At 37.8% G+C, this 24562-nt stretch overlaps 1 protein-coding gene across 3 annotated transcripts in view; it reads left to right on the top strand.

Moving 5' to 3' along the window:
• The window catches only part of LOC138701185 (dnaJ homolog subfamily B member 6-B-like), a 461685-nt gene that overhangs the window by 371246 nt on the left and 65877 nt on the right, over positions 1-24562 (top strand). For all 3 annotated transcript variants that reach the window (XM_069827816.1, XM_069827814.1, XM_069827815.1), the window contains one exon: positions 12310-12446. In XM_069827816.1, coding sequence (XP_069683917.1) covers positions 12382-12446 — 65 coding nt within the window. In that variant the 5' untranslated portion in view covers positions 12310-12381. The remainder of the gene's footprint in view (positions 1-12309; positions 12447-24562) is intronic.

Here is a 24562-nt window from a genome sequence, read left to right as displayed (position 1 = left end):
ATAATATAAAGGTATTGGAAAACAACATTGGGTACCAATTAATGTGCAACATCGAGGAAGTTCTGCAAAGTGAAAATTTTGACTTCAATGCTTTTGATTAAGATTTTTTCATAAGGGGACCTTGATCGTTTCAAGTACGCGCCCATGACGTCAGTTGAAGTAAAAAAGAGTTATTATTATTATTATCTTTTTTTTAAATTTTAGTGTCATATTTTCAGAAATTTAATTTCTGTGATTTTTAGGTCATCAACTTCCGAGTCCTAATTTATAAGTGTACAAAATACGTCATTAAAATGCAAAAATATAATTAATACTGTGGAAGGAACGGACTGTCTATAAGAGCTGAAAACATTTATAGAAATACTTATTTCATTTTATAACATACCGGTACTTAAAACCCTGGTGTACTTCTAAACAGAAAAGTGCCCTGGCTGTGGGATTTCGATAGTACCACCACCACCACCACCACCACCACCACCACCATTTCCGCAAAAATGCTTATGGAATTTCAGACGAAAATACATGGGTTCGAATCTATATAAAGAGGTTGTTAAGTCTGCGGAGTAGACTTCACTATGAAATTGTTTAAATAAAAATTAAATATAGGAGGACTGTCCAGAAAGTCGTTTATAGAAATTAAACAATTTTATGGAAATATTAATTTTTTTCAACATATTTCCCACCGGAATTGAGACATTTGTCATGCCGTGAGATCAACTTCTGTATCCCTGTGTCGTAGAAGTCTGCCGCCTGGGATCGGAACCAGTGTGCGACAGCCGTCTGAATCTCTGTTAATCCCACAGTATGACGAATGTCTCAATTGCAGTGGAGAATATGTTGAAAAATAGCTAAAAAAATTTTATTGCTGTATCTGTTCCAATCTGTTTTTATTCTCTAAACGTCCCCAGAGAAACTTATTTTCTGGACTCGGCTCGTAAGTTTTTTTTTTTTTATAAATCCAAAATTTGACGATAATATGAAAATCAAAGAAGTTCCCTGGCGTCGTCCGACCTCGAAAAATAGTACCTTGGCTCCGCCAAGCCTGAAATAACACCCATGCTTAAAACAGATTTAAGCTGAAAAGATTAACTTTTAATCCAAAATTAAAGCCTCTCCCCCAAATCTCTAATGGTTTCTTCCTTGTATTCTTCTGGGGAAGGAGTTGGATTGAACCACCCGCAATTTTCTTTTTTCCTTTCTTTTTTTCTTTTTCCAACGTACGGTTTAGGTTTAAGTGTAGTTTTATTCATTCATTCATTCATTCATTCATTCATTTATTATATTCCATAGATCTTACATAAGCAATGAAGCTTTAAGATGTGGAACAAGTCAAAATTTTACAATATTACAATTACAATTTTTACAATATTTTACAATTTTTACAGTTTTACAATTTAGTAAATTTTCTACAATTTTTACAATTTTGTGCAATTTTTTTGCAATATTTTGACGAGATGTAGTGAGATGAGGTGAGGTCCGAGGATTCGCCAAAAGATTACCCGGCATTTGCCTTTTTGTTGGGGAAAACCTCGGAAAAACCCAACTAGGTAATTAGATCAAAGGGGTAAAATGAAGTGATGCCGAGGACTCTCCATAGACCATCCGGCTTCAGTCCCACGGCTGGGGAAAACCTCGGAAGAAACCATTCAATGAGACCAAAGGGGGATCCAACCCAAGCCCGAACGCAGCTCCGGATCAGCAGCCCAGCAAGTCTGCCGACTGAGTAGCATCTTTGCCTCACATTTACCATGGCCGTTCCATTTCTAACTTTATTCCCTGACGTGATTTTTAACTGCCAGTTAAGTCATGAGGCATATGGCACATTATTGTTCCAGATGTTTTATGAGAATAATTTCTCGGGCGTGACGGTTGCATCCCGTCACTAAAAGGAAGGATGTGATGGTGTGGATGATCATGACCTATTTTGAAGCACAATGCCGGAATTTGTCTTGAAAGTATAGAAAGCCACAAAAAGCAATCGACGTCACAGTATCCGGCATTGGAGACCGAGACGAAGTCTTGCTGACCTCCAGATGGGTATTTCACAGAGATGAAGTGGAATTTGGATATCCTGCACACAGTTTCGATTCGAGTTTGTTATTTCGCAGGTTGTTTCAACATCACAATAGATCAGAACTGGCCGTACTGAGCAAGAGTATGAGTCACTTGATGGAAATTAAAGGCTGGCAACGGTAATACTCTCCTGGGGATAGCAGCAGGTTGTGACGTATGTTTTCGTGTGGGAAGGAAGTGTTACATGCATCATGAGTCGGAAAGAGAAATCTCACCTCCAACTTGTTATTTAATAACTGGTAGCTATGTTCGAAAGCGAAAGATGCTGTAATAAAGTAATGCATTGAAAGACTTTTTTTTTCAACATCACATACTTTGATCTAAAATGTTTTTGTTACAGCTTCTGTTCTGTTGAGTAGTGAGAGGCTGACTTGTATCATGCAATACATTTTTTTCCCGCTCTCTGGTCTTAGTCATCACGACATTGGGAGCCTAATAAGTACTTACCACTGCTCTGTTGACCTTCGCAATAGACACGGAAACAACTATTATAAAAACTTGTTTTTCTTAATGTTATTCATTTGGATGGATCCAGTTATCGGATGTGGATAATTTTGTTTACAGACGTTTCTAAGTACTGTACCTACATTACTTTTCTCTTTCATTCTTTTCATTTCGCTCATTTTTCTTTTGTATATCCTCCGGTAAAGGCTGGTTCACAAACAGGGAACGGCAACGACAACAAGAACGAGAACGGAAATAATGTTAAAATGGATGTATTTAAATGTGAGCATTCACAATAGTTAATTGTGAATACATTTAAATACATTTATTTTTAAAATATTTCCGTTGTTCTCGTTGTCGTTTCCGTTCCCGGTTTATTGTGAACCAGCCTTAATACCAGTACAAAGTAAATACTGGTCCACAATAAGCCGGGAACGAAAACCAAAACGAGAACGGGAAGCGGAGGACGTGAACCTGAAGATTTTTAATTGATAATAAACCGAGAACGGAAACGGCTATGTACAGGGTGATCTGTTTGGGTATAGATCAAATAAAAACACCGTAAAAGATTTACTAACTGAACTTTTTTATGTTGAAACTTTGTGCATACAACACTGAAAGATGAGAGATTCCTCAGAGCTCAACATGACTCTCATTGCGCACCCTGCACAACTCATAACGGTAATGCAATTCAGCACATTTTCGTTGTAACATAAGAGGAGTGATTTTTGAAAAGCTTGAGTAATTTTTTACTTTCAGATCATCAATGTTCCTGGGTTCCTGTGAATAGACCATGTCTAACAAAATCCCACACGAAAAAGTCAGGAAGGGTTAGATCTGGGGATTTTGGGGGCCAAGCCAAGAGATAGCTACTTCTCGTACTAGATTTTCGCCTACGACCTCCTGGATGTTTTTTTTTAACACAGAACCAGTTTCTACAAATGTTCGATACCACAACATTATGAAATCGTATTTGGGTACATTACGCACACCATACTCATGTCGAAATTCCCTTTGAACTCTTTTAACACACTCAAATTTAGCATACCAAAGAACACGTTGTGCCCGCTGTTGATTTGTTGTAGCCATTTTAATCCTCTACGATTTTCATTTGTCTTTTCAGATTATGCATTGTTGATTGTCATGTATGGAAACTCCCGTCTTTTAATCATAATATAACCACCAAAAAATTTTTCCTATTATCGTAATAGCTTTATAATAATAAATTAATATTATCCATACCCAGACGGATCAGACTGTGTATGAATCACGGTATGTAAAGCCGATATTACGCATTGTGATATTATTTGTGTATAATTATCCAATGCGTTTTCTCATGAGTACAAGCCAACCAACATGAACACAGATTTATCAACTTCAAAATTTATAGCACGGAATATTTAAGAATTCAATTCAGGGTGTAGTCTGGTTACATATACACGTAGCATATATTGAAAACGATTCTACTGAATTTCTGGGTTAGTTACAAGTAATGGGAGCGCGTCTGGCCGCGAAACCAGGTGGTCCGGGTTCGATTCTCGGTCGGGGTAAGTTACCTGGTTGAGGTTCTTTTTCCGGGGTTTTCCCTCAACCCAGTATGAGCAAATGCTGGGTAACTTTCGGTGCTGGACCTCGGACTCAGTTCACCGGCATTATCACCTTCATCTCATTTAGACGCTAAATAACCTAAGATGTTGATAAAGCGTCGTAAAATAACTTACTAAAAAAAAGAGGAAAAAAAAAAGACCCTTGCACCAAAAGGTGTTTTTGAATAGAGGACATGTTACGATACTATCTTTGTCGTTTAAAATTCAATTTTGGGAATGCAAAATGTTGAGAAGACAGCAGACTGTTCGAGAACTACTGTTAATGATTTTGTTAGTGTATTCATCAATGGCGAAGCTAAGGTGTAACCAATGGCCCATATCACATATTATATAACAGATTACTCATCCCTATGTTAAAATCGGTAGTACTTTGAAGAGAACAACCGCCAGGATCCCCACCCGTCCGCCGTAAACGAACACGAGATGGCAGTAGAGTCGTTAATGCAATTCAAATGGGAGTTACGACATGACTCCTTATGTAACAACTAGATGGCAACATTGTAAACCTGACAAAATTTGTTACCTTGAAAGCCTGTAAGGCCGAGCAATCTGGGTATATATGATCTAGGCTAATGGGTAGGCTGAAAAAAAAATTGCTTACCTTGTATCTTTTTATAGAGCAGATGATTATCGGCTTTTCCATCTAAATTGTTTGTGACACAGACTGCACAAGGGGAAGATGGCCACTCATTTTCACCCCCAAACAGAATACAGATAAAACAACAAACTGTATAACTGTCTCAGAGCACCCTGTTGACCAAGTGTATTTCTTATACCGTGAAAATTGAAATTTTCTATTTTGTCTTCCCCCGTCCGCAATTTAAATATATAGATGTGGTGTCGATCTCCTATCTTTGGAAGCACATTTTGTTTCATACGTCCAACTTGAAAACTGTTTCTCTTCTAATTCTACAAATAATGACTTTAATGTTTTCTCAGTATGAGCTATTTTACACAAGAGTAATATGTAACACACACACGCATGCACTTTTGATTAAACTAAACTCAACGCAGCGCATTCACAGTACACCAATATAGCGCGACGTATTATTGTGACGAAAGATTAGCCTCGTTTCGTACGGAGATGTAGCGAATCGATACCTCCTCAGGATTGCGAGTTAAGGTCGTAGCCATGCCTTTAGAGGCTTCTGTCACTCCTCTCACTGATCTCTCCATACTGGAATGACTGCCAACAGTGACTTTTATATCTGCAGTGCTCGGGAAAAGTGACACAAGTCAGTTTCCACAAACCTTTTTTGATAATTTATTGACAACTTATGGAACATCTGCTCGCTTGGAAAAAAATACATAAGTATTCCTCCCATTACAATAATTCATACAGAAAAAAATCAAATCGACATAAACCAGTGTAAGTTGTCAATAAATTATCAAAAAAGGTTTGTGGAAACTGACTTATATCACTTTTCCCGAGCACTGCAGATATATGGAACGATCGGAGTGCAACCAAATATTACGATACATAGTTATTACGAACTTACAGATCTACTAGGTATAATAACTCAAATTTTTTGGGTAGGATAAGCCTCAAAAGCCTTTTAACCCTTTGCAGCACAATGTAATTTTTTCTGTTTTTCATGTCATGGATAATAAGAAAGCTGCGGTATATATATATTTTTTTTTCTTCAAAATTTTAACTCTGCACATAATTTTAAACACAGATGGCACCTCTATGTATTATCAAGGGATGGTTGCATGGTGGAACATCTGTGCTATAATTGTAGAGAAAGAAAGAAAACTGTGGTTCTTCTGAATAACCACTATGCTGAAAAGGGTTGAGAGCTTCGTCTTTGGTATTCATACATAAATTGATGAGGTATTCCTATATTTTCCATCACGCGCGCGCATATGCACACATACATACATACACACACACGAGCGTTCTAGCTCGGTATGTATTCGTTGTCTTGTGTTTGTCCTACTGTATGTTCTCAAACAGGGGTTTTGCGCCATGCTACTCACATGACTAAAAGGTTCCTCTGTTTGTGGCTAAGTGGTTGGACGGGGCTCAGATAATTAAATCCTTTAATTTCGGTGTCATTATGATGATAATGCACAGGTATACATTTTATTGTTGCACTCTCGCATGTGTGCAGCTGCACTGTGCACTTCAGCGTCATCTCTATATCCGCGAGTGTAGAAAGATAAAATGTAGCACTAAATTTCTTACTTAGTAGATATTTAATTTGTTGAACATGTCCTCAATTCTAGTTTTGGTGGGTTTAAGTTCGAAAATCCTTACATTGTATTTATTTTGGTGTCTTGTACCGAAATATTTCGGAAAAGTGGTGTGTAATTCGATAAGATCAGAAATGTGTAACTATTAGACCACGTGGATATACCTCGGTCAGTGTAAACAGTGGTTAAATTTTTCATCCGTGGATTGCATATCTGAAATTAAACCATTTTTCCCCACTTCAAACTGAAGTATATTTAATACAACTTACTATATCTTACGTAAAGTAATTATAACTTAGTCGAATTTCCTCGAGCAATTTGTAGAAGTGGTACACTGCTTGGTTCCTTTAGCATAACGGCCAAAAGTTCGCACTCACTCACCGGACCGATGTATCGCGTTATGTTACGTATGATGACTGTACGGTATTTTGTGTGTGACTACGAGACAAAGGTCGTTCCGGTTTCCATCCTCTCAACAATATAAACTGATGTGTCGGTCATAGCGTACGCATCGCTTAAAATAATATTGTTCGTTTGTCGTGGATTCGAATTCTGCTTCGGACATAGAGCGTGTTTCTCCCCCCCCCCCCCCGCCGTTTGTGCATCATTCCATATTATGGTCGTTCCAGCATTCCTGTAATTTCTCATGCAATGAAAATCGTATTTACAGTCATCGATCGGATTTGAAGTCTCGATTCTTGGATACAGACCACCGAGAATCAAAATGAGCGGTATCTGCTAGAACCGAAAAATTAAACTACGGAATTTACGAAAGCTTAAACATTTTCAATCACATTTTCCCAAAAGTAACTAAAGTGTACTTATACCCCTTTAATTCTGACTCCCTCAATTGTTTTGATTTGTACGGTACAGAACGGTTGATACGAAGAGACCGGTACTATAAATCACAGCCCCATCTCTTGGCGTTGGAGGGAAGTTTGGAATCACTTCCGGTTCGCGAAGCACTAAATGCCCATCCACGTGCTAGAAATTTGAATTGATTGCTTTCCCCGCCCCTACATATTTTAAATTTGTAAACTTCATACACATTTGCCGGAAGATATCTCTACTAAGAGAAAGATTTGGATCAGCGACGTCTTTTTTAAATATTTCGTTCATTGAATTCAACAATCGCTGTCAGGGTGACATTTTACCAAAAGCTGAGAGTAGAATGATGGCAGATCTAGGTATGTTTTTGTTTTTATTCATCTTTATTTATAAACAAAAGGATATTTTCCAACGGCTTTATTGGCAAGTACGGTTAAGGCTGATTCACAATAAACCTGGAACGGAAACGACAACGACAACGAGAACGGAAATATTGTTAAAATGTATTTAAATGTGACCATTCACAATTAACTATTGCGAATGTTCACATTTAAATAATTTATTTTAATAATATTTCCGTTCTCGTTCGCGTTGCCGTTTTCGTTCCCGGTTTATTGTGAACAAGCCTTTACTATTGGACTGCCGAGAAAAGTTTAAATGATTTGTGAATCTATTAGAGAAGTAGATTAATTTCTCTTGGAAGGCAATTCGATGGCGAGCTCATACATGCGATGTAGAGCCGTAGAACAGGTCTATTTTGAAATACTGGAAGGGTCCCTGTGCCAAATAACTGTTGGGTTGTCCTTGACCGCGCCTGGATTAATTCGCCTCTGCCCATGCGTAACTCGGTACAGTCTGGACACATACGTAAGCAAGTCTTGTGGTTGAACTGTACCTGATACGACTGTACATCCTGTCCTCTTGGTTTTCTGTCGATCTGGGTGATGGGATTCTCTGTGCGTGATGTTAGTCGACATTTCATTAACTAAATTATACCAATTTGCTTAGCTTAAGTACACGTTTCGTATTCTTCATTCAAAGGGATTACCTTACATAAAAGTAGGTGCTTCTTGTGGTTATTACGTTCCATGCTGACGTTCGTGTTTTATTACTTGTGACGTTGTTAGTCTGAACTAATTTCAGCTATACAGGGTGTATCTAAATTGGTGTCAAATATTTCGGGGACATGTTCCTAACACCAAAACATTACAAAAAGTTCATATGAACATTGGTCTCAAAATAATTTATTTCAGAGTTACAAGACAAAATTTAATGTTACAAAAATTGCTTGGAGTGGCTTCCTCCTGCTTCGATGTATCCCCTAAACCTGCGTTACATGCTCTGGCATACTCTGTTGAAAATTCCTGGAGTGTTTCGTATTTCGTGAAATCCAGTTTGGATACGCTCTCAGAATATCAACATTAAGTACAGGAGTCGCATAAACCAGGGACTTTAAATGTCCCCAGACGAAGAAATCCATTGGATTCAAATCAGGCGATCGAGCAGGCTATGCAATGAAATCCCCTTCGACCAGTCCATCTTTGGGGAAATCGATCATTAAAAAAATTACGAACTATCAGACTGAAATGAGCTGGAGCAGCATCGTGTTAAAACACATTCGTTGGATGACGTCCAGAAGCACATCATCAATTAAATGATGCAAATCATTTCGATCTGTTCACTCACAGAATACATTTTCTTCCGATTTATTTGCTCTAAAAAAAAAAAAAACACATCAAACAATCAGCGGTCAATGAAGGGTCAAATCCTTTAATAACTCCCTAACGAATCGTTTTCAGACCGATGTTTTTATTAACTTTTTAAATTGTTTTGATGTTAGGAACACGTCCCCGAAATATTTGACACCAATTTAAATACATCCTGTATAATGCGATAATATACGCACAATTACTTGCTGCTTGCATGCACGACTATTCTTGAGACGTAATGAAATGTATTTTTTATAAAGATGCTGCATTAATTAAGCTGATCCATATGTCCCGTAAAACCGGGACAGTCCCCTTTTTGGCCTAGATGTCCGGCGTCCCCGTAATTTTTGTCGAGATTCGCAAAGGTCCCGTATTTTATTCGAACTTTATTTCATACCGTAAAAATCGATCATTTCTCTGATATTTGCTTCATAGATTAATGTTGAAATTATTATTTTGATATGTATAAATGTTTACAAAAATTTGATTTTAAAATCACTTTGCATCTGAAGTCAGATTAGTGGAATATATAACTAATCGGCGATGTATGCAATGCAGGAGGAAAGAAACTGGCCACCCTATCCCATTATCTACTGGCGTAGTTTCCTTATAAGTGGTGCCATGTTGACTAAACAACAAATCAGTCCATATGAATGAACTATGTATGAAGTGTGCTGTTAGACAAAAAGATAAATCCAAGTGACGTAAATAAATTGACATGAATAAACATTGTTTAAAGGCAGTAGTAATGGAGAAGACTGGAGCGTGTGAAGTGGATAGTCAGAATAAGAAATGAATGTGTTGGAAAGAGTGGGTGAAAAAAGAAATTTGCTGAAACTGATCAGAAAGAGAAAAAGGAATTGGTTGAGTCACTGGCTGAGAAGAAACTTTCTACTGAAGGATACACTGGAAGGAATGGTGAACAGTAGAAGAATTCGGGAGAAGATAGACGACATTAAGATAAGTGGATCATATGCGAAGACTAAGAGAAAGGCAGAAAATAGGAAAGATTGGAGAAAGCTGGGTTTGTAGTGAAAGACCTGCCTGTGGGCAGAACATGTATGTATGTATGTATGTATGTATGTATGTATGTATGTATGTATGTATAAAGGCATTAGTGTTCTTTCGTTCGTTAACTTCCTTGTTTCAATCTTACTTAATAACTACATTTTTTCAGTAACTTCGAACTTCAATTTTCTTAGCAAAAAACTCGATAGTAAGTGTCCCGCAGTTTACATGATTTCATACATTGAATATTTTACTGAAACGGACGGAGGTCCTTCATCACTGCAACCATATGGTTTGTTGTACTTACTGATTTCTTGAAAAAATGAGGGAATGAATTAATTGCAAACTATATTTTAAAAAAAAGCTAGAGACAAAATACAGGGAAATTAAGACAGTAAATTCAAGTGTTTGTGATCAACATTAGAGATCATTCTGTTAAAAATCCCGGACTTTGCAATCCTGAACACAGCCCCGGACGTGACTGTAAATCCAGGGCTGTCCGGACCAATCTCGGAAGTAAGAGGGATAGACTTACCTACTTCTCTTATCATGGATCAATATTAAATTACATAAGTTAGGTCAGATACAACAGTGTTCATGAGTGGGATAGTTATATACAATAGAAGTGATTTAATACCAGTTATATGAACACTTTTTAATAATTGAATAAAATTAATAAAATCGGTTAAAAACCATACATGTCTTCCTTAAGCTACGTTACGCGGTCGAACATCTGTACCAGCGTCGTGGTACTACCACTGAAGATGGAGGAGCATTCCTCCGAAACATGTATGGTTTTTAACCGATTTTATTAATTTTATTCAATTATTAAAAAGTGTTCATATAACTGTATTAAATCACTTCTATTGTATATAACTATGGATCAATATATTGTGTTCTCCAGCAAATCAATTTAGATGAAAGAATAATTCCATTGTAAATACTTCTAGAGATATGTTATGATTTATAACGTGAAACATAATACAACACATAAATTACATAATATATTAAATTTATTTCACTCTCTATCATATTCACAGCCCTTAAAAGTAAGCACCAATTCCTTAAAAGTCAAAATGTAATAATATTCAAGGGAATCCTCTTTTAATTTCTAATGTAATTGAGCCAGCTTGTTCAGAAACAGCGACTTTGACTTGAGTATTGCCAACTGTCTACCTTAAACTAGAAATTTTCATAGATTTGAATAACAAGAGTGAAGTTGTAAAAGGTTAATGACAGTAAAAAAAAGACATTAGTGATGTGCAGGGGCAGGTATTTATGGAGATTAATTTTATAATTTGTGTTTTTTTATATTGGGGTCGGCGGAGATTGTTGGAGATTGATTTCTGCTCTTGGGGGACATTAATAGAAATTTTGGAAAATAAAATTATTTTGGAATTGGAATATTAACTCGGTATGAATATTTACTTTCCAAATAATTAACATTAAAGGTTCATTGGATTCTGGTAAAGGTGCGGTATGCTCAAAAGACAATATTTGTTGAACTGTATTTAACACACATTCCTTAAAAACGAAAAAAACTAGCAGCCCCCAAATTAACACTTTCAAATTATTAGTGAAATGTTGGATTCTCCGTCTTTTGAGTTCACTAATGTAATCAGAACACCTGGAATACCATGTAATGTAGCCTACTGGGATATATAACAAATTCAAATGAAAAAAAAAATCCGAAAAAAAAAAAAACTCAGAATCTAAATTTCGCTATTAAACGACGCAATAGTAATAATTCGCGAATGTCTTCATATTTCGCTATTAGAACTCTATTTCGCGATTTGACGCGATTATTTTATCCGCATATTATTAATCACAATCACTCAATTCGTAAAGATTAGTAAAAATCTATTGCATATATATTGTGTCGTGATTTTCGCGATCTCCATAAATATCCGGCTTCGCTGATGTGTAAAGTTTGTGGTATGAGATTTTTCTTTTGCACCGTGTTAACGGAAAGCTATTCAACGTTTCGGGAAATACGTATCGACCCCATCATCAAGGAAGGCATTGAATCCGTTATGTGTTTGTGTTGTTCTTCTTCTTGATCATTCTGCTTGAGGGAAATTCGGGCTCAAAAAAGGAGAGTTCTTGTCACGAATGAGGGAAATTTTGCTTAAGAGCTTAACCATTACTGCTGAAAGGGAATATGTATACGGTATTGAAATTCAATGGTAATGCGATGCGGTTCTGCAGTGTTCAGAGAGTCCAAGGTAACGCTTGAAAAAGAAGCTGAATTGCAGAAAGCATTTCCGGTTTGCCCAGAAGTGGAATGTGTCGAGGTTGCGATTCATCTCCCAGCTTCTGATAAATGAGTCAGACGGCATCAGAGATCTCTTTGTGCTTGAGGAAATGTTTGCACTTGTGATAGGGCCTGTACCATAGTGGTGGCTCACCCGCTCAATACTTAATTACCTCCTCTGGTGTTTCAGATTGTGCTTGATTGGTTGGCCGGCCTCTAGAGGTCACAACTAGCAACAGTAACGCCGCAACTTGGTGGGATCATGGTGGACTACTACCGGGTCCTCGAGGTATCGCGGAATGCGTCCACGGCAGAAATAAAGAAAGCGTAAGTACGACTGTCAAAGGTCAGCATGCTGGGTGTGTCTGTTGTGTTGATACTCCATGGGGTAAGAGCGCTTCAGGAGGTGGAAGTGTGTATGGCAGCGGTGTTCAATCTTTTTTGCTAGTGTACCTCCTATATACATTTTTGTTACCTTCGTACCCCCAAACTAAAGTGAGGGTCACGTAAGAACAGTTCCTAAACAGCAAATATTGCCGTCTTGTCGGTGTTGTCAACTGTTATCAGATATCACCATATGAAGTAAAATCACGATCCAACGTACTGAATGACTTATTTACTTACCATACTTTACCTTTGTGTTGGAAGGTTATTCTAAATAATTCAATAATTTGTAACATATTTTCGTAGGCAAACTACGAAAAAGGGATCAACATGTTATGTATTTTGTCTGGCAGTATGAAATTCACTGGTTTGTGTAGACAGTTGATTCACGAGACCTAACCTAAAAATGTATTTTGTTTGACCACGTGAAATTATTAGTACTAACTCCGAAAACCGAATATCACCATGAAATGTATGCTTAATACTTACTGACTGGCTTTTAAGGAACCCGGAGGTTCATTGCCGCCCTCACATAAGCCCGCAATTGGTCCCTATCCTGAGCAAGATTAATCCAGTCTATCATCATATCCCACCTCCCTCAAATCCATTTTAATGTTATCTTCCTATCTACGTTTCGGCCTCCTCAAAGATCTTTTTCCCTCCGGCCTTTCAACTAACACTCTATATGCATTTCTGGATTCACCCATACGTGCTACATGCCTGCCCATCTCAGACGTCTGGATTTAATGTTCCTAATTATGTATGCAGTTCTGCGTTGTGTAACTTTCTCCATTCTCCTGTAACGTCATCCCTCTTAGCCCCAAATATTTTCCTAAGCACCTTATTCTCAAAAACCCGTAGCCTCTGTTCCTCTCTCAAAGTGAGAGTTCAAGTGTCACAACCATACGGAACAACCGGTAATATAACTGTTTTATAAATTCTAACTTTAAGACTTTTTGACAGCAGACGGGATGACAAAAGCTTCTCAACCGAATAATAACACTCATTTCCCATATTTATTCTGCATTTAATTTCCTCCCGAGTGTCATTTATATTTGTTACTGTTGCTCCAAGATATTTGAATTTTTCCACCTCTTCGAAGGATAAATCTCCAATTTTTGTATTTCCATTTCGTCTTATCGGAACCAATGTGTTAATTAAATTAAAAATTTCTGAGTTAAAGACAATTTTATTATTGCAATTTTATCTCCGTATGGAGCAACATTTTACACCTGGCGTCACACGAATACCAGTGTTACTTACCCCCTTGACCTTTAAATAATTATGATTTGGTGCCACATGACATATTAATAGATAAGTTAAGTAGGCTAGGAATAGATAAAAGAGTGGTGCTATGGATCCAAGAATTCTTAAACGGTAGAACCCAGAGAGTTAGAGTAGGTCATGAAATATCGGAAATTGGAAATATAAGTTCAGGGGTGCCACAGGGCAGCGTTCTGGGTCCATTACTCTTTATAATATACGTAAATGACCTATGCCAGAATATTACATCAAATATGAGGCTATTTGCAGACGACTGCATTATCTATAGAAAGATTAGAAATAATTCAGATGTAGATGCTATTCAAACAGACTTGAATAAAATTTATAACTGGGCGTTAAAGCATAGGATGAAAATAAATGGTTCTAAAAGTAAATCTATAACATTTTGTAAAACCCGAGAGGAAACTAGTCTTAATTACGAATTCAGTGGTGTTGTAATTCCGCAAGAACAATGTTGTAAATACCTAGGAGTGTATTTAAACTCCAAACTTTCTTGGGGAGAGCATGTTGATAATGTTACGGGTAAAGCATGGAGGGCACTTCACTTTATTATGAGAATCTTGAGAAAGGCTAGCCCCAAATCGAGGGAAATAGCATATCTAACGTTAGTGCGACCGTTAATGGAATACGGAACTACATGTTGGGATCCCTATAGAATATACCAGATAAATTCCTTAGAAAGAATCCAGTATAGGGCAGCGAAATTTTTAAAGGTAAAAGAGAAGATGGAAACGATACGATAAAAGAACTTAAATGGGAAACTTTGGAAAACAGACGTAGGAAAACTAGAATAACATCATTGTATAGAGCACATCTAGGTCGGAAAGCATGGGTAGACATAACGGCTCGGTTAGAAAAGCCAACGTACTATGGTAGGAACGATCATGATTTTAAAATCAAATGTAGGAAACAGAAAACGGATGTAGGTAAATACTCATTTTTAAATAGAACTATAAATGATTGGAATGACCTACCTGCAGCGGTCTTTGAGGGCTGTCCTTCCTTAAGGAGATTCAAGAATAATTTAAAAAGTTGTATATAAAGTGAAAATTAAAATTAAGGTGACATTCAACATTTAATTTTTTTTAAGGTGACATGTATTTATCTAGGCTGACGAGTTTACTTCCTTGGTTTGAATTGTAAATTATTTAAAACTAGCGTGTAAGACGGCCTTAGACTACAAATGTTTAGTTTAAATGTAGTTCTGTTTATAAGTATGCATAAGGATGTAATTATTTGACTTATTTGAACTGTTGTATCAGTGAAGCGAGGTGAGTCAGTGAAGTTATGGTTTTACAGTGCAGTGAACAGTTCCGATCAGTGATAATTTATAGCGTCAATGAAATGTGTTCTATAGTGTCAGTGAAATGTGTTACAGAGTGTCAGTGAAATGTGTGCTAAAGTGTCAGTGAAATGCGTCATAGTGCCACTACAGGGAATGAGATGAGAGTAAAGTGAAAGACTATTGAAACTTATGTAGGACCTATAGATAATTATGTAGGTTGTATTGTAAAATTAGGTATTTTATTTTGTTTTATTATTATTGTGCTAAATTGTATTGTGTATTATTATTGTATTGTGTGTAAAATTGTATATGTGTTGTAAAATTGTATTGTGTATTGTAAATTTTATTGTGTATTGGTTATCATTTTATTGTGTATTGTTAATATTGTATATACCACTGCCACCGGGTGCTTGCCCACTTGCAGTGTAAATAAATACATACACATACATACATTTATTGGTAAAGTTTCTGTGCACTTTGTGTTTGGTTTTAATAACTCTTAAATTTACACCTACATTTCGTGACTCCTCTTACTCATGAACGATTTCCGTGGCAGGATTGGTTCCAGTCTGTCCACAGCATAGTATGTGTACATCGTATAACAGCGATATAGCGTTAACCACGAGTTTGGAGAAGGATATAAGAGACATTTATGCCCCGAGCTCTCTGATATGGTATTCCCGTTAAACAAATGGCAGAACATGCGCCGTGCGTAAAAGGAAAAGGAAGTCTTTGTTGATAAAGCTGTGCCCGGAAAGCCAGGCGAAGTGCCATAGCGTGCCTCAGACTGAACAGCGAAGCACCACCCATCAACCCCCTCATCAATGCCGTGCAGTTAATGTCTTTCACAGTAGCTGGCCAGTTTCCGGGGTCATCGGTCGTGTTATGACCTCCACCCTAATAACCACGATTCACTGCCGATGTGTAACAACATCTCTCAGTTCAAGACCGTTCAATGAGACCCAGGTAAACAGTTGTGGTGATCAGTCAGTGTTGCCAACTCTTGGGAAATTTCCCTAGATTTTGGGAGAACATACGCTATATAAGGAAATATAGGCTTGAATCTAGGAAAATTTCTTTAATAGTGTTTTTAGATTTTCTCGCTCATAACACTCGTTTCCTAATTGGAAGTGCACACCAAATTTTCTAAAATAAATAAATAAATAAATAAATAATTAGCAAAACATGACTTATGGCCGAATTCATAGTCAACACTTATCGTAAGAAAACCCTTAAGCAGTTGCTTATAATCATTTCCAATTCTTAAATCCCACTGAAGTGAACACTTATTCAAATAAGGTAGCTTGTCAGCTTACTCAAGCGTTTCCTCATATGCATTGTAATCAGCCGATTCAGTACCTACAATGGATGATGATTATGGTTTTGATGAATTTATTGAGTTCTATAATGAAAATAAAAATGAAAATGTGTTTCGGCAAAACAAAAGATATATCAGAGATATGGAAAACCCTTTAGAGATGTACAATGAGCAACAATTTAAGAGGAGATACCGTTGTGGATATTCTGGTGTCTCTCATTGAAGTTCACAATATAACCATGAGGCTTACCGATTTCACTACTACAGAAAATACTGCTTTGAGATTTTATGCTACAGTTTAATTTCAGGTAGGCTTAAGTGGTATTTTTTTTTCGAAAAGTATTCACGCCCCAACGAATTGTTATTTGCATTTTCGTTTGTATTCTACCCAAGGAATAAGCTGTTAAACTTTTCGTATTTATACCACTTCCACTTTTTTTACCATAAAAATAACTGAAAAATAAATTAAAATGATTTACTTACAGGAATATTTCCGGACTTTGCATTAAACTCAACTGCAATTTTGTCCCATGTCAGTTTTTTCTTTTGGAGAGAACAATTGTCAGATTTTTTACTTTCAACGATATATCTATATTTTATAACTAGTTCTCTTAGCTCACTTCTTTCTTCTTCTGTAAAATGCTTTCTCGACATTTTGTATAATTTTTAGCTCTATAGTATTCACTTCTGTATTTGTGTACGATAATAATGCCGATTTAACAATTTGAAGGCGCTGGAAAACAATTGAATGTGCGAAAGCGCTCATGTCCAGCCATGTTGCCATATTTCTTTCGATGTCAAGGGAATGCTCAGTGCATATGAAAGAGTGGCATCTCTGCAATACGATCTAAAATAAGTGCTAAGGAAACGCTCATTACTTAAGTGTTTCCTCATTTTATAAGTGATGACTATGAATTCGACCCTTAATTACTCCACATTCTGTTCTTGGCAAAACAAGTATGTCAATTGCTTCATTAGCAGCTGAATTTCTTTCTTGTATAAATTACATTGACAGGAAATGGCGATTATTGCACAATACTACTATTCCTAATACAAACAAATATACAGGGTGTTTCATAATTCTTATTACAAAACTTCTAGAGATTGTAGAGGGGACTAAGTAGATAAAGTTTTGATTGGGGACCCATGTCCGGAAATGTATCATTTCGATGCAAAAGTCCACACCTGTGGAGTAACGGTTTGCGCACCTGGCCGCGAAACCAGGTGGCCAGGATTCGATTCCCGGTTGGGGCAAGTTACCTGGTTGAGGTTTTTTCCGGGGTTTTCCCTCAACCCAATATGAGCAAATGCTGGGTAACTTTCGGTGCTGGACCCGGGACTCATTTCACCGGCATTATCACGTTCATTCCATTCAGGCGCTAAATAACGTAAGATGTTGATAAAGCGTCGCAAAATAACATACTAAAATAAAAAAAAAATCGATGGAAAATAAGTTTGAAGATCGATTCGATTTAAAACTTTCCACTTCACGGTACGCAAATAAAATGGGCAGAGAGCGACTTCTGCAGTCCCCTGATATCGTGTGTTTTCTGTTTGCAAATCAGTTCTACGGAGTCTGCTTTCACATCAGTTGTGATTCAGTCATTGAGCAGTACAGGACGAGACAGACGATATTAGGGCGCTGCTATCTCGTCCTGTACTGCTAAAATTCTAACGGATTTTTTTGCAAACACAAACACTTCCAATTTTGGTACCATTTCCCCAGAGAATTTAAGCACATCGGATAATAGATTGAAAGAAATGAAAATAACACTTATGGTGTCACTTATGATGTTCTAGTCGCGACGCTGTTATTCCCGGCGTGACTCCTCCTCTTTGCTTACGTCTTAGGAAGTGAAGGCTCTATAAAGTCTAGGTAGGCAGTATCGTTTGCCATTTTTGTTCTTTCGTTGCCGAGCTACCAGACGAGGAATCTATTTGCCGCACCGTTAAACATTATCATGTCGTATCTCCTGTGATAATAAATCAAACGCACTATAATTCAGCAAATATTTGAGCAGCAAATAACGTCCTTGTGTGCTTTCTGCAAACGCCAACGAAAAAGCCAAAATGGTGGGCGATTATACTAAGTATTTATCCAGCCTTAGGAAGTGCATAACGTCATCATCAGCGAATCACAAAACGCACACGTTTAAATGTAGCCGACCTACAACGTGATTGGCTGCTAGAAATAAGAGCGACGGGGCTATCAAACCTTTCTTCGGACAGTTGATTAAACAACAACTCAGATATTTTAATCGTATACTAACAAGGACTGTGCACTACTCAATTTCATTGAGGAATATCGCTCCTTCATTTAGCTTATTATAATGTAAATATTGAGAAAATACAGGGATAATCATGTGTATTAAAAGAGTATTCAATAATGGCACAATTGAATGTGATAATTAGGTGCATATGATGTTATATGATATATATTGTTAATATGATTTTTTTTTTTTTTGCAATGCTAGTGAAATATAATAATCACATTTTGACGAGTGAACTTGCCTTCATTTTGAGATGTAAAAGATACGTCGTGACTATTAATCTACATTTCTGGCCTTTTTTTAACGTCCTTAACTGTTAGTAGGCAACCGTTTGAAACTCTGTACCACCTCAAGACGAAATTCGATCCAAACTTCGAAATGTCTGGAATGAAAAATATTTCCAAGATTTCTGACTGTTTTACGAAGACTCGTAGTGAAACAAAAGACAGACATTATCTATGTGTAGAAGAAATTATTTATTTATTCATCATTCATCCAGTCATTCATTATTTATTTATTTGTATTTTGTTTATTTATTTAAATGAAGGAACAACCTTGTGAAAAAAAATATTGTTATTTTCCTGTATAACAGTTTCTTAAAACTAACGCTTCTGTCGCAATGTGAACTCTACCCAGTGATTTTCATTCTTATTCGACTATGTTTCATCACCATCACGGCTTGTGCGTGGACGTGGTGATGCGGAAAGAGGTTATGCTCTTCCCGGAAATCGAGCACCCGCCGCTACCCATTTCAACAACTGATCGTTACTAGTTACTGCCTAACGTTTCTGTGGTTGCAATCTCCTACCTTCCAATAAAAGAATCGAGCAGTGGTTTTCAACAGGTCGGCGCATCATCGCAAGAATGTGGGTTCCACTAACGCATCAGTCATGCGTTGGCCAGAACGGAACGTCAGAGCCAAATATTTTGCGTGTGGGAATGCAGTTGTGGGCCGATGTTAGCGATGCGCTGTTCCACTATTGATTCCAAACAACCTTGCCGAGGAAACGTAACACACACTGTGAAAAGAGATAGTACTGTATCATATTCATGAATTAGTGGATTGATGATGAGCATGAATTAAAGTGCTAGAGCACGGACTGAACATTTCGCCAAATTGCTTATTTTCCTAAATTGAAACAACTCATACTGCCTGAATTTTCCTAAGGCGTCAAGACAAATATCGGGATGAGCCCTAAAGAAAATGGGCAACAATCTACTCGGTCCTTCCACCGGAATATACAGTGTGTCATTAATTTACAGTGTGTCATTAATTTCAGGGGGTTATTCTTTGAGATCTTTCTAATAAAGTTTAATACAATTTTTCTCGTTTTTGCTTCCTTTCCGAGATAAAAATTGTTTTATATGAAACATTTCATAACGTATTTTGGGAAAGCCATTGATTTAATTCACAATATGCTCAGTCAATTTAAGAGAGCAGCGTATTATGATAATAAATTATTGAACGAATTTTAATTTTGTCCTTTACATGTGTAGACATTTGATCCTAACAAATGTAACTTTTTAAAAATTCCTATTCAGAACGAAAAGTTGTATTTTCTCGGACCAAATCTCTACACATTTAAAAAGCAAAACTGAAATTCTTTCAATAATATATTACAATACACTGATCTCTTAAATTGACTGAGCATATTTGGAATTAAATCAACGGCTTTCCAAAACACGCTATGAAATGTTTCATGTGAAACAACTTTTATCAAAATCGACGGAAGCAAAACCGATCAAAATTGAATTGTACTGTTTTGTTCGAAATATCTAAAAGAATAACCCCCTAAAATTAACGATATTACATAGGTACACTCTATATACGGAGTTGGTTCGAAATTTTCCAAATATATGCCTTCAAAACACGCAGTCTTGGTTTTCGCATGCCTTCGAATCTTCTAACAGATCGTTATCCAACGTATTCAATCACACAGTTTCCGGATTCGAAAGTCTGCAGACTAGTGAGGATTGTAATTACTAAGGAGCAGATTTTTATGTGCTAAAAATTTAAATATTTTTATTTTTATGTGCTAATCAATACGAAAATATTTTCTATAATGGGGAAAAAAAAATTACTTTTTTTTTTAATATGGCAAAAATAGCCTACATATTTTGAAAAAAGAAAAAGTATTCACCAGTCCCACTTGAGTTTGTTAATTTATTGTCTTTTATGCCGCGCAAAAATATTTAACTACATAGGAATCCGCCATACAATAATTACTACTTGTTCGTACGACTAGCATTTACGACAACACTGTTCCGTTGCTGTTAACCCTTTTCACGCGACTTAGTTCAAAGACAGAACAACACGAGCCATTCGCGCTTAATCAACGTTGCCTAGTTGTAATGTTGAAACTCAGTCGCTGTTAGGTATAAGTTAAATTACATGCTTCCAGGCAAGATATTGTATCACGAAGACGATACGCATGCACTAAGTGGCGTGAATATAACATGATTGTTGAAAATTGTAACTACGGCGAAGACTGTTGACGATGGCGACTACGGCGAGGATGACTGTTGACGATGGCGACTACGGCGAGGATGACTGTTGACGATGGCGACTGCGGCGAGGATGACTGTTGACGATGGCGACTACGGCGAGAATGACTGTTGACGATGGCGACTACGGCGAGGATGACTGTTGACGATGGCGACTGCGGCGAGGATGACTGTTGACGATGGCGACTGCGGCGAGGATGACTGTTGACGATGGCGACTACGGCGAGGATGACTGTTGACGATGGCGACTACGGCGAGGATGACTGTTGACGATGGCGACTACGGCGAGGATGACTGTTGACGATGGCGACTGCGGCGAGGATGACTGTTGACGATGGCGACTACGGCGAGGATGACTGTTGACGATGGCGACTACGGCGAGGATGACTGTTGACGATGGCGACTACGGCGAGGATGACTGTTGACGATGGCGACTACGGCGAGGATGACTGTTGACGATGGCGACTACGGCGAGGATGACTGTTGACGATGGCGACTACGGCGAGGATGACTGTTGACGATGGCGACTACGGCGAGGATGACTGTTGACGATGGCGACTGCGGCGAGGATGACTGTTGACGATGGCGACTGCGGCGAGGATGACTGTTGACGATGGCGACTGCGGCGAGGATGACTGTTGACGATGGCGACTGCGGCGAGGATGACTGTTGACGATGGCGACTGCGGCGAGGATGACTGTTGACGATGGCGACTGCGGCGAGGATGACTGTTGACGATGGCGACTGCGGCGAGGATGACTGTTGACGATGGCGACTGCGGCGAGGATGACTGTTGACGATGGCGACTGCGGCGAGGATGACTGTTGACGATGGCGACTGCGGCGAGGATGACTGTTGACGATGGCGACTACGGCGAGGATGACTGTTGACGATGGCGACTGCGGCGAGGATGACTGTTGACGATGGCGACTGCGGCGAGGATGACTGTTGACGATGGCGACTGCGGCGAGGATGACTGTTGACGATGGCGACTGCGGCGAGGATGACTGTTGACGATGGCGACTGCGGCGAGGATGACTGTTGACGATGGCGACTGCGGCGAGGATGACTGTTGACGATGGCGACTGCGGCGAGGATGACTGTTGACGATGGCGACTGCGGCGAGGATGACTGTTGACGATGGCGACTACGGCGAGGATGACTGTTGACGATGGCGACTACGGCGAGGATGACTGTTGACGATGGCGACTGCGGCGAGGATGACTGTTGACGATGGCGACTGCGGCGAGGATGACTGTTGACGATGGCGACTGCGGCGAGGATGACTGTTGACGATGGCGACTGCGGCGAGGATGACTGTTGACGATGGCGACTACGGCGAGGATGACTGTTGACGATGGCGACTGCGGCGAGGATGACTGTTGACGATGGCGACTGCGGCGAGGATGACTGTTGACGATGGCGACTGCGGCGAGGATGACTGTTGACGATGGCGACTACGGCGAGGATGACTGTTGACGATGGCGACTACGGCGAGGATGACTGTTGACGATGGCGACTACGGCGAGGATGACTGTTGACGATGGCGACTACGGCGAGGATGACTGTTGACGATGGCGACTACGGCGAGGATGACTTGACGATTGCGGCTACGGCGAGGATGACAATTGTGACAAAATTTGACAGCTATATACAATCTATCACAAATTTCCATAAATCTAGCCTTTTTTTCTGCATAAAATGTATGAGCAAAGTACAGTGTGTGCGCTATATATTACACCATAACATTGTCTTTTGTACATTAACAGTGTTAAAGAAATTTACACATTTTTGATTTCATTTCAAGATATGTCTACTTTTGTCTAACGGACTGCGTTAGTTCAGAATTTAGATCGTCTGTGTTATACACAAGTCTGCACGCGCGCAGAGAAGCGAGACTTTGATGATGTCGTCTGGTGTTGCATCATGAGCTTCTTTTCACAAATTACTGATTACTTGTTTTTCATACTCTACCGCCATGTGTTACAACAACTGCCAACGAATGCTCGAGGACGACGGCGCTAGTGTTTTCATTGGCAGTGGTGTACTGTATTTCAATGCTTGTCCTGTGCAGTAGATACAATTCACAAGTTCTATCCTACGTTCATACGCTTATAAACACGATATAGCGTTATAGTTAGCAATGTAGAAGTTGCCAAACTCCTCTCTCCCGAAAGATATAGCGTATGAACGACTGTGGAATAAGTTTGGATTCGATTGCAGAAGAAAAGAAGAATTTTGTTTTATTGTTATTTGGTTATTTATTTATATTATTATTTAGTTATTTTAGTCATAATTTTCTTAACTTTTTTACTGACTCGTTTAGTTATTTATTTACTCATTTATTTATTCATTTACTCATTTAGTTATTTAATTCCTTATTTTTTTGCTTATTTATCTACTTATTTATTTAATAATTTACTTACTCATATAGTTATTTATTTCCTTATTTATTTACTTATTCATTTAGTTATTTATCTGCTTATTTATCTACCTATTTATTTAATCATTTACTTACTCATTTAGTTATTTATTTCCTAATTTATTTACTTATTCATTTAGTTATTTACTGGGTTATTTATTTACTTATTTATTTAATCATTTACCTATTTATTTCCTTATTTATTTATTTATTTATTAGATTATTTACTTATTTATTTGCTTATTTATTTACTTATTTAGTTATTTATTTGATTATTTATTTACTTACTTATTTATTTGCTTATTTATTTAGTTATATATTAGGTTATTTATTTAGATATTTAGTTACTTCTTTGTTGGTTTAATGAATGTATGAATGATCGGATGGGTAGGTGAATGAATGAATGAATGAATGAATGAATGAATGAATGAATGAATCAAACAATGAATGGTCGATTGAGTAGATGAATTAATAGTCGGATAGATGGATGGTTGGAGGGGTGAATAGACGGATTAGTAGATATGATTAAATGACATTAATGAACCATTGTTGGTTGAGTGGATGTATGATTTGAGCCGTTCAGAGCAGAAGTGGTGTAAGTCAGAAATGGGTAATGAGGGTTAAAGTTAACATTCTGTAAAATACAGCGCAAAGTAGCAATTAATATTCAATTTACTTAAACTATTATTAGTCAGTGGATAGCACGAAGGACATATTAACTACTACTTTGCGCTGTATTTTATAAAATTTCTACTTTAAACCTCATTACCCAATCTTGACTTACACCACTTTTGCTCTGAACGGCTCATTTGTTGGTGGGATGCATGAATAATGTTGGGTTGACAGATAGATGGTTGATTAAATGAATTAACCGATTCTCAACGATTAAAGGTCTTCCTTTTCGTAGTGATAATACTCGCTATCTTCCGAATTTAAAGTTATTAATAATTCTTGCCTTAACATTGAATACATGAA

Source organism: Periplaneta americana, chromosome 6 (assembly GCF_040183065.1).
Source record: "Periplaneta americana isolate PAMFEO1 chromosome 6, P.americana_PAMFEO1_priV1, whole genome shotgun sequence".
In the NCBI taxonomy this organism is placed as follows: Eukaryota; Metazoa; Arthropoda; class Insecta; order Blattodea; family Blattidae; genus Periplaneta; species Periplaneta americana.
This window is presented reverse-complemented; position numbering and strand designations above follow the sequence as displayed.